The sequence below is a fragment of the Cenococcum geophilum genome (assembly GCF_001692895.1).
Source record: "Cenococcum geophilum 1.58 unplaced genomic scaffold K441scaffold_20, whole genome shotgun sequence".
Classification (NCBI taxonomy): domain Eukaryota; kingdom Fungi; phylum Ascomycota; class Dothideomycetes; order Gloniales; family Gloniaceae; genus Cenococcum; species Cenococcum geophilum.
This window is the reverse complement of record NW_027137578.1, coordinates 590,422-606,241: the sequence shown is the minus strand read 5'-3', so window position 1 is coordinate 606,241 and position 15,820 is coordinate 590,422. Positions and strand designations below refer to the sequence as shown.

At 32.4% G+C, this 15,820-nt stretch overlaps 1 protein-coding gene across 1 annotated transcript; it reads left to right on the top strand.

Moving 5' to 3' along the window:
* Positions 1–5,628: 5,628 nt before the first annotated feature.
* K441DRAFT_559759 (uncharacterized protein) lies at positions 5,629–5,844 on the top strand (the record flags this gene model as incomplete). The annotated part of the gene is made up of 2 exons (XM_067643467.1): positions 5,629–5,709; positions 5,746–5,844. Coding segments are annotated over 2 exons (180 nt in total), but the record flags the coding sequence as incomplete, so codon positions are not given.
* Between the last annotated feature and the right edge of the window lie 9,976 nt (positions 5,845–15,820).

Genomic DNA, 15,820 nt, shown 5'->3' with positions numbered 1-15,820 from the left:
TTATTTAAGGACTCCTCTATTAGTATTAGCTCGTTTTATTAGGAGTCTAGCTCCTTAAGGATCCGCGGGTTAAGCTGTTCTAGATAGAGGAGGGCACGCGTCTAATATTGGGTCTTTAGCTTATCCTAGGGTCCTATATTTTATTCCCTTTAGGTTAAGATATTAGACTTAGAGTTTTGCTTATTAGAACGATATATAATTATAAAAAAGAATTAGGAGAGTATTTTAGCCCACTAGGCTTATTATTTAGTAAGCTACTTTATAGTTATAAAGTACTTTAAGGCTTTGTAATTTATATATATCTTAATCCAGGAGTTTATACCTTTAAGCTCTGCGCGCTATTAGGAGAGTAATTAAATAATAGCTAGTATTTCTTTATTATATACTTTATAGTTACACTTAGCTAAGTCTATTATCTTTAAGAAGAAAGCTATAGGGTACCATTTACCGTCTAGATATAACTGTAATAGGATTCCCACTACGACCCTATTAGAGGCGTCCGTTTCTAGCATTAATTTAAGGTCCAGGTTATAGTAATAAAGGATTAAGAAAGAGATAAGCCGATTCTTTATCTCTTTAAAGGCTTCTATATAGCTATTATTAAAGATAAAAGACGTGTCCTTCCTAGTTAGTTATATAAGAGGTTTTACCATAATTTTATAGTTACGGATAAACTAGTAGTAGAAGTTATAAAAGCTAAGGAAGGATTAGATTTCTTTTACTATATAAGGGGGCTTCTAGTTACGGATTGCCTTTACCTTCTTAGGGTTAACCTTAATTCCTTTTATAGTTACGATAAACCCGAGATATTTTATATGTTTTACCCCAAACTTGCATTTTTTAATATTAACTTGTAAGCCTATATTTTATAGTCTCTCTAGGACCTTCTTAATATAGACTTAATACTTAAGTTTGTTGTCCGAGTATATAAGAATATCGTCTAGGTATACCGTGCAGAATTTATTAAGGTAATTAAAAAGAACGTTATTTATATACCTTTGGTATATAGCCGGTCCGTTTATTAGTTTAAAAGGAAGAATTTTATATTTATAGGAACCATAACAGGTACGGAACGTTGTTAAATCTTTAGATGTAAGGTCTATTCTAATTCGGTAAAAAGCTTAGCAGATATTAAGTTTAGTAAAGATCTTTACCTAGCTTAGACGTATAAGGGTCTCATTAATTAAAGGAATAGGATACTAGTCCTTTTAAGTAATAGCGTTTAGCTTTTAATAGTTAATATAAAAACGAAGGCCTCTATTAGGCTTTTTTATAAATAGGATAGGGGAAATAAAAGGGGCTTATTTTGGCTTAATAAACCCTTTATCCAGGTTGTTAGTTAAGTACTACTTTATTACTTTTAGCTTATCCATTAATTAATAGTAGAGGGGGCTATAGCCTAGTAAGTTATTGGCTTTTAATTAAATCTTATAATTATATGTCCGGTAGGGGGGTAACTTATCTAAGGCCGCCTTTAAGAATATATCCTTATAGTCTATATAAATAGTAAAAAGAAGGTATTTAACTAGTTCCTTATCGGTTTCCTTAGCTAGCCTTTCCTCTCTATTATTAATAATTTAGTTAATCTTATATAGGCTTATTATAAAGACCTTATTATCCTTCTAGTATATATTAAAATAGAACGCTATAGCGCTAATTGCAGCAATATCTATAGTGGGGGGGTTGCCTAATAATAGGGGCGTATGTAACTTTAGGGACTTCCAGGGTACTAGCGTTATTATTACCCCTTTTAGCTCCTATTGTATCTTTTAAAGGTCATCCCTTATATCCTATTAATACGTTCTTTTTTATACTAGTTAGATTTATGCAATTTGGACGTTATATACGTTACTATCTATCCCGCTTCTATATATAGAGTCCTCTTTAAATATAGCGCTTTAGAAGAGTATCTTTATTAATATAGAGTTCTTTCTAGCTTCGCAGCAGGCGTTTTCTTAGGCAAAGGCTAGGTTATAGGCCTGGACATCCTACTAGTAGGTAGGGTTAGCCCTTACGGCTAGTGTCTTATAGTTAATTCGGATCTCCCTAATAAAGGAGGGTAACCTTAGTCTATCCTCCGGCTAGATAAACTATCTTTATTATATATTTAACTAAATATTAAAATAGGACATCTATTTTTGTCTAAGGATTATATTATAGGACCCTAGGTTTAGGATATAAAAGGGGATACTATATTAGCGTCGTCCGTTAAGAGCAATATATAACTTTAAGATATGGGTAACAGGCTAACCGGCTTAGCCGTTATAGCCTTTTACCTAAATAGGCTTCTCTAGTTGGATGGCTTCTGTATTTAGAAACTTGGTAACATTATTTACATAGGCAGTATTTATAAAGGTAAAGCTATTTACTCTAGTATTAATAAGGGCGGTTATATTAACTCTATATCTATTTTAAAATACTATATATAAAACCGTAAAATGCTTTCCACCTATTAATTAACTAAGATTAATCTCTTTAAGATTAATAGGGTACCCTAAGGGGGAGTCTTTCCCTAGGGTTTTTCTTTTCCCGACTTATTAGACGTTTTTCCTTCCTCTATCTCTTTAATATTGCCTATATCCTTTAGCTCCGGGTAGAGTAAGGCAAAGTAACCCTACTTATTATAGTTGTAGTACGTAGCCAAGGTAGGGTTAATTAGAGTATTACGGCGAATACTAGTTAATGGCGTAGTATATAACTAATCAGGCGAGGCTTACTAGTGCGTAGTTATAACCGCCTTTAGCGTAAAAGTAGTTATAACTTATCTTCCTGCTCTAGCTCCTATAGGTATAGCTAGCGAGTTCCGATTATTATAGAGTTGCTTTTACTAATTAGGGTAGGCATTAATCCGCTTTAGTTCTAAGTCTAATAATAAGCAATAAGCTGCGAGTCTTTTATAGGTTAGTAGGTTATTTAAGGTTATAGCAATCTTTTCTTATAGGCGGATTATTAGCTTATTGTATAGGTCTAATTAGTAGTTCTTAAGGGGAACCTAGCCTTCTTCTATAAGGTATAGGAATTAAATCTAGAATTTAGCAAAGGGTTAGTTTAGTTTTATTATTAGGCGATTATAGTTATAACAGGCATCCTATACTTTGTTTGGGTTAATATAGATAGCCGCTAGGTGCCGTATTATCTTATTAACAGATATAAATCGGATAGGGGAGTCGTCCTTAAACTTGGCTTAAAGGTGCCGTTAGACGTCCCCAGTGGTTTAACCAAAGAGGTAGAGTATTTTGGCTTCTTTAGAAAGGAAATAGTTATAGTTAACGCGGAGCTTTCCTTATACTTAAATCCTCTAATTTTTAAAGGTAGGGTCTATCCCGTTAGATAGTAGTAGGGGGTTAGGGAGCTTAACGGACTTTAATTACTTTATTATTGTATCCGTACTCCCTAGTATATCGCATTTAGTAGAGTAAACAGGTTAGCTAGGGCTTTAAAAAGGGGAAGCTAGGCTATTTTATAGGGCTGTAAAGCTTTCTAGGATCTCTTATAGGGTCTCTTATATATTTCTTACTTTAAGACAATTGGCTTCCTAGCTGGCTGCGAGGGCGTAAATCTGCTCACGTATGTCTACAATATTATCATTATCTTCGATTTCTGATCCTAGTTGGATCTTAGGTTCCTCTCGGGTAGAGGCAGCTCTCTTAGATAAGCTTGCTTTAGGTGCTATTATTAGCTTCCTAAGGTTCGTCGGTATTATATGCTTTAGTTTTAATTCTGGGGGTATAGGTCTAGTCCTGTCTAGCTTATAAAGTAAAATATTATCTAGGCCTTCCCAGGCAATATAGAGTTGTTTTAGTATCTAAGTATAGCGTGTTAATGCGTCGTTGCAGATAAAGATCTTTGGGGTAGGATATTATTGAGGCCTTCCCAGGTAGGGTAGGGTAAGCGTAGTATAATATTACGGCTTAAATAAATGCCTCTAAACTAAAGCTTAAACGAATACTATATTATAAAGATACTAAGCTAAAGAGAAGGAAAAAAGGGGTTGCTAGGACTGATGTAAACAAATATATAGGGTAAGCCGCTAAGGCGCTAGCTTTAGGCGGGCTAATCATAGGTTGGTAGAATATAGCAGAATTTAGCAGGTAACGTGCAATAGCGCCGTTACACTCTATAGTCGATTTTTCGGTATTCTTATTAATTACGGTCCGTAACTTAATCGCATTCTATTATATAAGGATGTTACGCTTATATTCTAGCCCTTTAAAGTAGTTACGTATAGCTTTATATAGCTTATTAAAGGGAGCACTAAGGGGGTTGCTCTTAAGGTTAGTATAATAGTGGTTAAGGGCTAGGCCGCGTAGTATAGTAGAGTAGGCTTAGCTAAACTCCTATTTAGAAATATTAGCCTTCTAACAGAGGTCCGTAAAGATAGTCAGTTTAAAGTTAAAGTTGTTATTTTTACCGCTATACTTAGATTTATCGGTATAGAGCTTAGCTAGGTTAGCTAGCTCCTTACTATAGGTCTTTACTTAGGTAGTTTATAGATCTATAACTTAAGTAATAGAAGGGTTTTAGTCCGTATTTTAGTTTACGGGAGTATTATAGTTTGTAACTTAAGTACTAGGTATACTTTAGCCCGTAAGATTAATTCTAATATCTCTTTAGTCTATAGGACAAATTTAGTTAAATAGGTCGTCTATAAGACCGGAGATTCTATTAAGTTTAAAAGAGGCAAAGAGTCCGCTGGTTTTGATATAATCCAAGATCCACCCTTTAGTCTGTTCCATTTGGTCCTCCTTACGTAGTATATCGTACAGAAACCGTATAATAGTAACTCGCCTGTCCTTTTTAACCTATACACCTTAGTTACGCAAGAGGGTTTATAGGTTGTAGGTAGCTATAAGGTTGCAAGCATTAAAGATAGCTTCCGTAAAGTCCGTAAAGTCTTCTTTATATTATTCCCATAGATCGTCATTTAAAAGCTTAAATTTTCCGTATTTAAGGGTTTTAAAATTAATATAGTCGTTAACGGTATTTATAGACGTAAGGTCAACTCCCTAACTCCACTTCTTTTAACCCTTATTAATTTACTTACTTATATCTGCCATATTATATAGCGTAGTATATCTATATAAACTGTAACGGGTTAAAAGGAGCTTATAGCGGGTGGAGGGGGTCTTATAACGGGTCCGTAATAGTTTAAAAGGTCTTATAATAGTCCGTAAAGGCGATTAATAGGTCCGTAATGGTTCGCAGGAGGGTAAGGGGCAGGGTGGTTTTAGATAAATCTTATCGCGATAAGTCTTAGCATACCCCAAATAAATTTTCTGTCGCCTTCTTCTTCCTTATTATCGTATAAATATGGCTTTAGAAGTAGAATTAGAAGCTCTTAACTCTATTAATACCTCTAAATTAAAAAATATAAGAGGTTGCTCAGCCCTTTTAATATAGGAGCATGCCTGTCCACTAGGTAGTAATAAGCCTATATAAAATAAAAAAGCCCGTCTTTTATTCTATTATAAACATTGTATAGAGTTATACGCTACACAGTTAACTTCCAACTTCTAAAACCACTTAGCGTTAAAGTATGGTATTATAGTTAAGCCTAAAACTAGTTATATGAAAGAAGCAATACGGGATTAATTAAAAGACCTTTACCTTAAAGCGTCGTCTTAAAATAAGACAGAAGAGCTAGATTTAGAAGTACTCCAAGCGGTCCTAAATAAGGAAGTTATTAATAAGGCCCTTATTACATTAATTGTTATATAAAACTTACTATTTTAGATAGTCGAGTAGCTAGAGTTCTATATTCTTCTACAGTTAATTAATCCTAAAGTAGACGGCCATATAACTATAGCCCATTTAGTAGTTAGTAAAAAGATTTATAACTTATAGCTATTATAAAAGGATATTATATAAAAGAGGCTGCAGTCTGCACTAATAAGTATTTATCTCTCCGTTAATATCTAGACCTCTCTAAATAATTACCTTCTCCTTATAATTTGCGGCTATTTTATTAATAGCCAGGAAAAGCTTATAAACGCTCTTCTCGGCCTTTATACGGTAGCCTCTTATAGTAGGGACAAGTAATAGAATACTCTCCTTTTAGTACTTAAGGACTACGGGATTATATAAAAGCTGGGTGCCGTTATATCTAATAACCATACTATAAATAATAAGCTTTATCGTATAATAAGCGACTAGCTTCTTTAGGAAGAAGAAATTAAATAAAATCCTATTTACCAACGAATCCGCTGTTAGGGCTATATTCTTAACCTTACTATATAAGCTTTCCTCTTTAAAAACTTAATTAGTCTTAATAATATTAAGTCGTACGAAGAAGGAAAAGAGTTAGATCTAAAAGAGGAGAAAGAGAAAAGTAATATATTTTAGAAACTTGGCGCACTTAAAAAGCTTTATAACATTACTATATATACCTATAGCTTAGCTAGTTATATAAGGGAGTTTAAAGGCCTTATAGGGAGAAGAATTCCGCTTAATAATCGTACGAGATAGAATAGCTAGTATTTTATACTCAGCGTAGCAATTTAGAAAGAGTCTGCCTTTAATACGTATACTAAGCATAACCTTAATATACTTAAAAAGGACTATCTTAGTCTAAAGGACTGCGAGGCGCTTCGTATAATAAAAAGTTTTCTTTAAATATTCCACTAAGCAACCCTAAAATGTTAAGGATATAAAGCAACGCTTAAGAATGTACTCTTTATAATAGATATTATAATTAAGCACCTTAATAAATCCTAAGTTAGTTTATCTCCCCTCTCTATTTCCTAATTTAGCTAATATTATATAATAGAAGGAGTATATATCTGATAAGGAGTTCTCTAAGCGCATTATATTACGGACGCTTTAAGTACAATGTTATAACTACTTGGAGAGGAGTCGGAAGAAGCTAGTTAGTTAATGCAAGCACGGTTTAGGATGGAGCCGGTAGAACCATGTGATGAAGAATGGTAAGCGAGTTATATGATATGCTACGTATTAAACAAGAGGAATAAGAGGAACTTACGTACCTTATATATAACACGTACATTACGTATAAGAAGGATTTTATAGGAGTACGGTTATGTATTTAAGGACCCTTAGTCCCTACCTAGATAGTTCCTTTCTTGTAGTAATTCTCAGAATATAATTAGAGTTAATCTATTAGGCAACCACTCCACCAGTTATTATTACGTTATTAACTTACTTATAATACCTATATACCTAGCCTATTAATAAAACCTATTATAGTACTTACTATAAAGTTCCGTTATATAATTACTACCATAGTTACGGTTTTAAGAAGTCGAATAACATGCCACTAAAAGCAGCCACTACAACGCCATTGACGGCGGCAACTACCTCAAGATTAGGAAACGACATTAGTATGGCAGACACTGACTTACAGCAACTAGTGACGGTTAGACAGTTGCAAGAGATAGTTAATCAGTTAACGGAAAATAACGTAATACTTGAAAATAGGATTAATGGGATAGGAGCAGTAAAGATTAAGTTACCTTTAATTAAAAGATTCTTAGGGGAGAGATTGAAGTTTAAAGGATTCCTTATATAAATACATTTTAAGGTTTTATAGAAAGGAGCTAAGCTACTAATACCTATAGATTAAGTAGCGTACGCAGGATTGTTCTTATCGGGAAGAGTACTTAAATGGTTTAAGCCTTACCTTATAGAGATATAAGTAAATAGAATAACGACTATAAACTAAGAAGTACGGTTTATGTTCTTAAGCTAGAGCGGATTTATAAAGCGACTTATATAAATGTTCAGAAATCTAAAGGTAATAACTACGGCGGAAAGAAAACTCTAAAATATTACGTAATAAACCTTAGCAATTAAATATACAACGCAGTTCCAAACGCTAGCAATATAAGTTAAGTGGAATAATAAGACGCTTATGGCACAGTATAAACAGGGACTTAAGGCTAAAGTTTAGGATGTAATTATTTTAATAGAAGATGCAGACACCCTAAGGGAATTAATAGATTAAGTAATAAAGATTAATAATAGGATCTACTAAAGGGAACAGGCTAAGAAGGGTTAGGATAGAGTTCTATAGTTATATAAGGCGTAGAGTACGCAACAACCAAAGCTAAGTTAGAAACTATGGTATAGTGCAGAGCTAATAGACCTAAGCGGTACTAAAGAAACCTATAAGAGATAAAGTAAAAAACTATAAAAACCTAAAGGTTAAGGATCTAGTGATTATAGGACTAAGGAGCATAGGCTAAACCAGGGATCTTAGTAGTAGAAGACGTTTAGGCGGACTTTATAGTAAAGTTAATGGTTTAGAAACGGAGCTTATATAAATTGTAGGAAATAAGGGCATTTCGCGAGGGATTATAAAGATAGTTAGAGTTACTATATAATAAAGGGAACCTAACTAGCAGAAGACACATACGTATAAAGGGACAATAGTGTACTGCGAGGAACAAAAGAGTGTTTAATTAGAAGTTTTGCGTTTTATTATAATAACGCATGTCAAATTTATAAAGACGCTAAGTATAACGCAAGCTATTAGCCATAAGAGCTAAAGTTAAAAGGACTTAAAGGAACTAGAGAGTTAGATAAAGAATAAGATTAACTCTATAAGCTAGATTAAGATATTATAGCAACGTATAGATAGTAATTAGTAATAATAATAATGGAGTTAGAGTACTTATTAATTAGCAGCAATAAGGATAGTAAAGGAACTAACTAGGGGTATCTAAACCTTAATAACGCGATAGAAGTAGAGACTAAGACCACTATAGAGTAAGGTTTAGTAACGGGCATTATAACACCATTAGATACGGCATTTATCGCTTTATAAGATAGAAGGAGTAATATCTAAAGAAGATTAAGCAAGCAGACGACTGCTAGTGCTAGCTTACCACTTGATAAAGGTAAAAGGCTAAAGGCTTAAGATTCTTAAGACGAGATAAGAGACGACTAAGATTCTTAAAATGAGATGAGGTATACCTAAGGACCCATAATAGACGAAAACCGATAGAGTAGAGTAGTAGCTTAGTTTAAAGATATATAAATAAGCTTAGGATAGAGTTTCCTAAAGGCATAAGACTTTTAGGATAAGATAAGAACACCTTAGACGCCTAATTAGACTAAGGTGGGAGCTAAGCTTAAGTTAGAAGCGAGCTTAAGATTAAAGAATCTAAGGGACTAAAGATTTGGAGAATAAATAAGGGTACCTATAAGTAAGAGGCAAGAGGCTTCTTTATAGATTAGGGAATCTATAATATAAATAGTAGTTAGATTAGGAGACAAGTATATAAACCTAGAGGACTTATTAGAGGAATATAGTGTTTAGCCTAAAGATCGAAAAGTTAATACTAAGATTAAGAAGTATGAAGACTTTAAGGATCTACTTATAAGACGCGAAAGGAAAGAAACTATGGCAGAATTTAGAGCGAGAATTGCTATATAGCAAGAATAGAAACTAGATAAGAGATCTAGTATATTAGGACGTATAAGGGACAGAGCACCTATATAAAGAATCACTAATAGGCCTAAAGCAGGTATACTAAGAGCTAAGTAGCTTACCGAACTAGAACAAGAAGAGGATTTAGGGATTCTAACTAGGTTTAAGGAACGATATATAAAAGGCTATTACGATACAGTAATAAAGAGATATTTCCTTATAGACGAGCTATATATACTTAAAGGGCTATACTAAAAGTAGTATAAATAACGACACAATAACGAGTGGGAAGATTTCTATATATAGCTAGATAAAAAAGTTATCTAAGACCACCCGATTATAGAGAAGGCTATAATATATATTAAAGGAGCCTTAATTATAATGTTAAAGGATCTAAAGGAGCAATTAGAGGACTAAAAAAGTGAAAGATAAATCTTAGTACCTATAAATAAAGTTATAACGCTTAGATTAATATATAAAAGGTTTAAACTTAAGGATAAAGATAAGCCGAGAGTTAACCTAAGACACTAAGCATATTATATACTATCGTGGATAGTATATATAGATAATATATATAACATGCATAGAGCACCTAAGGACAAAAATTGGAAGTATTTAATAATAATGTATTAGATGACGGATAAGGCGAAATATTAAAACGTTAAGTATATATATAGTTAGTACCTAGTAGAGGTTTAAAAATAAAGGGACTTAATACTTTAACTAAAAAGATTTCTTATAGAAGAATACCTAGATGGACAATAGTGGTAGGAATGCCTAAAAAATACGTATTTATAGTATATTAAAAACAAAAAGCGAACTAAATATTAGCCTAAGTTAGATTAAGTATAAACGGGATTAAGCAGCTAATAGTTAGGAAAAGTAGAGGCCTATAGGACTAGAGGGAACTAGTAGTAGAGCCTTAGACCCTTAAAGGAATTTAAGGATAATACCTAAATTTACGAGTTAAGTAGTAAGATTAATAGTTTGAGGTATTAATAGATAGTGGAGCAATAAAGAACTATATCTCGCTAGCAGTAGTTAAAAGAATGGGATTACTATATAGGAAAAAGGAATATCCTTACCTATTAGTAATAATTTTAGGAGATCTGATAGCCTATAGAGGAGGCATTATTAATCTTAAAATAGGACCTATTTAGTTAACTATTAAAGGGAGATAGACTAAGATGTCTTTTAATATATTACCATTAGGGAATAATAAGGCAGTACTAGGAATGCCTTAGTTATAGGAATACAATCTAAAGATTAATTAGATTATAGGTTAGGTTAATATTAGGGATACTTAACGCCGCAAGATGTAATAATAAGCTAAGTTAATATAGTACTAAGCAGGAGCGACCTACGAGAAAATAGAAAAAGGACTAAGCTATATACTAAAGAGATACCATAAGTACGGTAAGAAACTATAGTTACTANGAAGTAAAAAGCTATTAGAGTATATAGTATAGGACTATAAAATAGAATTAGAACTAGGAATAAGTCTAAGGTTTTTTCTAATTTATAAGCTTATTAAAGAAGAAGGTAGAGCGCTAAAAGAGTTTATTTAAGAAAACTTATAAAAGGGATACATTAGACTATCGCAGTTATTAGCGGGTTATCTAGTACTGTTTATACTAAAGAAAAATAGTAAACTAAGGCTATGTATTAACTATAGATAGTTAAACAGCATTATAAGAAAGGATAGGTATCCTTTACCCTTAATTAGCGAAATCTAAGATAGGATAGGCAATATATAAATCTTTATAAAGATAGATTTAAGATAGGCGTACTATTAGATTAGAATTAAGGAAGGTAATAAATAGAAGGCAGCCTTTAGGTTAAAGGAAGGATTGTATAAACTATTAGTTATATAATTCAGGCTTATAAACGTACTAGTAACATTCTAAAAGCGAATTAACAATATATTAGGAGAATACTTAGATAAATTTGTTATAGTATATTTTAACGATATTATTATCTACTTAATAACTAAGGAAGAATATAGAGAACACATTAAATAGGTCTTAAAGAGACTATAAGAAGAACAGATGCTAGTAGCAATTAAGAAATGCGAGTTTTTAACTAGGAAGACCGATTTTATTAGATTTATTATTAAACTAGGCTAACTTAGCATAGATCTAAAAAAGATTAAGGCTATAGTAAATTAGTAAGAACTAGAGAACGTTATACAGTTAAGATCGTTCCTAAGGTTTTATAATTACTATAGAAGGTTTATAGCGTAATAGTTAAAGGATATTAAGCCATTTACGCAATTAACAAAGAAAGAAGAACTATAGTTATGGGGAAAGGAATAATAAGAACTATTTAAGGAAGTTAAGAGGTTATTTACCTAGGAGCCAGTTCTTAAAATCTATTAACTAAGACTAGAGACGGTTGTAGAAATAGATATATTAGACTTTATACTAGGAGCATACTTTATATAAAAGTATCTAGATAAATAGCACCTAGTAGTATACTATAGTCAGAAGATAACACTACTAGAGTTAAACTATAACATCTATAATAAGGAGTTATTAGGTATAATTGCAGCATTAAAGAAATAGAGAGCATTCTTATAAGGTATAGAAAAACTATTTATAGTTAAAACGGATTATAAGAACCTAATAGGATTTCTAATAATAAAGGAACTTAACTAAAGATAGGTTAGATAGGCGGAGATACTTATAGAATACCATTTTAAGATTTAGTATACTAAGGGTATAGATAATACGCGAGCCAATGCGTTAGGTTAAAAAGCTAAACTATAAAATAATAAAAAGCCATTAGGGGCTTTACTGCGAAAAGATATAGATGGATTAATTAGGTACAATTATCCAAAGATTATAGCAACTTAAGAAAATAAGTTAGAAAGAGTCTATAAGATACTAAAAAGCTTTTAGGTATAAAGAATTCTAAAAGTATAGCTAGAAGATCTATAAATGGATATATACAAAAACTAAGAAGTAAAGTATATCTTAAGAAGCATAGTAGAGAACTTTATGGAAGATTTCTATAAGGGACTAACTTAAGGACATAACGGAGCTATAGGCTTAGTGTTAAGACTTTAGGAGGAGTATATTATTAATAGAATCTAGAGGATAGCTAGGAAGGTTATTAAAGAGTATTTAGATTGCTAAAGGAATAAACTAATAAGGCATAAGCCATATAAAGGGCTATAACCTATTAAAATACCAGAGAGACTATAGGAGGTTATATTATAGGACTTTATTATTAAGTTACTAAAGTTAAGATATTCTATTACTAGATAAGATTATGACGCGATCTTAGTAATAGTAGATAAGCTTACGAAGTGGGGATACTTTATAGCGTATATAGAAGAAATTTTAGCGGAAGATGTCGCTAGAATCTATATTAAAGAAGTGTTTATAAGATATGGAGTATTAAATAAGATTATATTAGACAGAGATCTAAGATTCGTAGTAGCATTTTAGGAGGTATTTTTAGCGGAGTAAGGAGTTTAAGCAGCAACTTCTACTATATATTATCCGCAGATAGACGGTTAAACGGAAAGATTAAATTAGATACTAGAGCAGTATCTAAGGCATTATATCAATTATATATAGAATAATTAGGTATTACTGTTACTAGTTATATAGTTTATATATAATACAACACCACAGAAAGGAATAGGTACTTTACTATTTAAGGCGAATTATAGATATAAGCTAAGAATATTATTATTGCTATATTAAGCAAAGAAGACAAGTAGTATAGCTAAGCAGAAAATGGAGACTTTAATAAATCTTTATATAAACCTTATAGAAACAGCTAAGGTAGTATAACAGAGAATAAAAAGATACTACGACGCTAAGAGATCTAAGGGACTAGATCTTAAGGAGGGAAATAAAGTATGGCTACTATATAAGAATTTTAAGAGTTAATAACTAAGTAAAAAGTTAGACTATGTTAAACTAGGACCTTTCAAAATTACGTAAAGAATTTCATTGGTTATATTTAAGTTAAACCTACTAGCTAAAATGAAGATCTACCCTATATAGCATATTGTAATGCTAGAGCTAGTATATAGGAATGTTAAGCTACTAGTCTATAAGGTAGATATATATAGAGGATAAGAAGAAGATAAATGGTAAGTTTTGAAGATTATTAGTTATAAGGATATTAATAATAAAATATAGTACGAGGTTAAGTAAATAGGCTATAATAAGACTACCTAGGAACTACTAAAGAATTTAAAGAATGCTATAGGAAAGGTATAGGAGTATTAGAAGAGAATAGGTTAGGCAATATTAATAAAGAAGAATCGCCAAAGAATGAGTTACCTAAGGGGGACCCAGGAAGAGCGACTGCTAAACTACTTAGAGTTATTCCCCTTACTGGAAGAGAGTTGGTTCTCTTATTACTAAGTTCCTATAGACCTTATTTTATAAGTTTCTACTCCTTAAAACGGACCTTCTTATATACTTTCTTAAGACGAAGTAGCCGAGTAGATGCCGCGATACGAGCATCTAGGGCTTTCTATTCCGCATCTTAAGAACGCTTAAACTTAGCAAGGGCCTACGCCAGGTTACTATTAAGCTTCGCAGCAGCAGATTAAACATAAAACCCTATAATAAATTACTTAGGGAACTTAGAGACTATTAAGAGTTATAGGACGCGTATATTTAGCGTTAGAAGTAGAACGAACGTCACAAGAGGAACAAACGTTTACTTTAGTACACTCTAAGCAAGAGGATGGTTGCCGAGACGAAGGACTCGCCAGCGTAACGCAAACTAACCCCTCTTTTGCACAATAAGAATACAAAGATAGTATAATTTTACCAAGTAATAATATAGCAGCAATAGTACGGGTATAACGTTGCGCGTATAAAGAAGAAGACGCTTTAGGTATAATAAATAACAATATTAACTAAATTAATTAGACGGCCATTATACCTCTAGTAAACAACTTAGAGATGCTAGGAATCTTTAAGGACGAAAATAAAGAGGAGGGAGATGGTATTACGGACGCTTTAAGTACAATATTATAACTACTTAGAGAGGAGTTAAAAGAAGCTAGTTAGTTAATATAAGCACGGTCTAGGATGGAGCCAGTAGAACTATATAATAAAGAATAGTAAGCAAGTTATATAATATACTACGTATTAAACAAAAGGAATAAGAGGAACTTATATACCTTATATATAACACGTATATTATATATAAGAAGGATTTTATAGGAGTACGGTTGTATATTTAAGGACCCTTAGTCCCTACCTAAATAGTTCCTTTCTTATAGTGATTCTCAGAATATAATTGGAGTTAATCTGTTAGGCAACCACTCCACTAGTTATTATTACGTTGTTGACTTACTTGCAATACCTATATACCTAGCCCATTGACAGAACCCATTGTAGTACTTGCTATAAGGTTCCGTTACACATTAGAAATGCTTAGAATACCTTTAATAGGTATTACCATAAAATAGATAACTCGCCCCTTTACGCCGCTGCACTTATTCTTTATCTAGCCCATTATATAAGATATATTAAGCAGGTTTAGAAGAAGGAGTAGCGTAAGCCTGCACTTAACAGCGTTAAAGAGCTTTAGGAAAGATATCGGAATAGGAGTTTTACGCTTAGAAGTATATTGTTATATAAAAAGCTAGCTCTAGCTCTAGCTTAAGACCTTAATCAGTTTAATAAGATTGCCGAGGATCTTAATAGCATAATATTTCGACCAAAAAGTCAGGACGAGTATAAGGACTTTATCTCTAAGACGCCGTATAAGATTTTAATAACTGCACTTTAGTAGTGGTCTTAAGAACAGCAACAAAAGCGCTAGCTACGGCTCTCGCTTATAGCAATCGAAATTCTCTTAATTCTAGCAATAAGCAATAAGCTAGAAAGAGTCTTTTTAGGAGGACGTTATATAGTATTATAGAAGAAAATGCAGATAGATCCTAAAACTCTTAAGAAAACAAAGTGTTTAAAGAATTGGTATTAGAGAAGAACTATAAGAGAAATAAGTAATTTTTCTTTAAGTATTTAGCTATTATATAGTTAGGGGGGGAAGGTCTATAATATCCGCGATATCCGCAATATCCGTAATATCCGCAATATCTATAATATCTGCAATATCTGCAATATCCGCAATATCTGCGGTATCCGCAATATCTGCAATATCNATAATATCTACAATATCCGCAATATCTACCAAATTCTGCCTGGTTGNGGTAGAAAAGCTCCGCATAGGGCACTTTTATCCTTATCGATTGCGATATTTATGCATATTCTATTAGATAAAGGATATTTTATGCTCGCTTATTCGCATTATCCAAAACCACCCTAATAAGGGGTTCCGTAAAGATCTATATTCGCGTTTATAAACTTTTAGTAAACCGTACTAAGACTTAAATAAGTATATAGAGATGGTGATTTAGTCCGTAATCCCCAACTTCCGACCTTCTAGCAG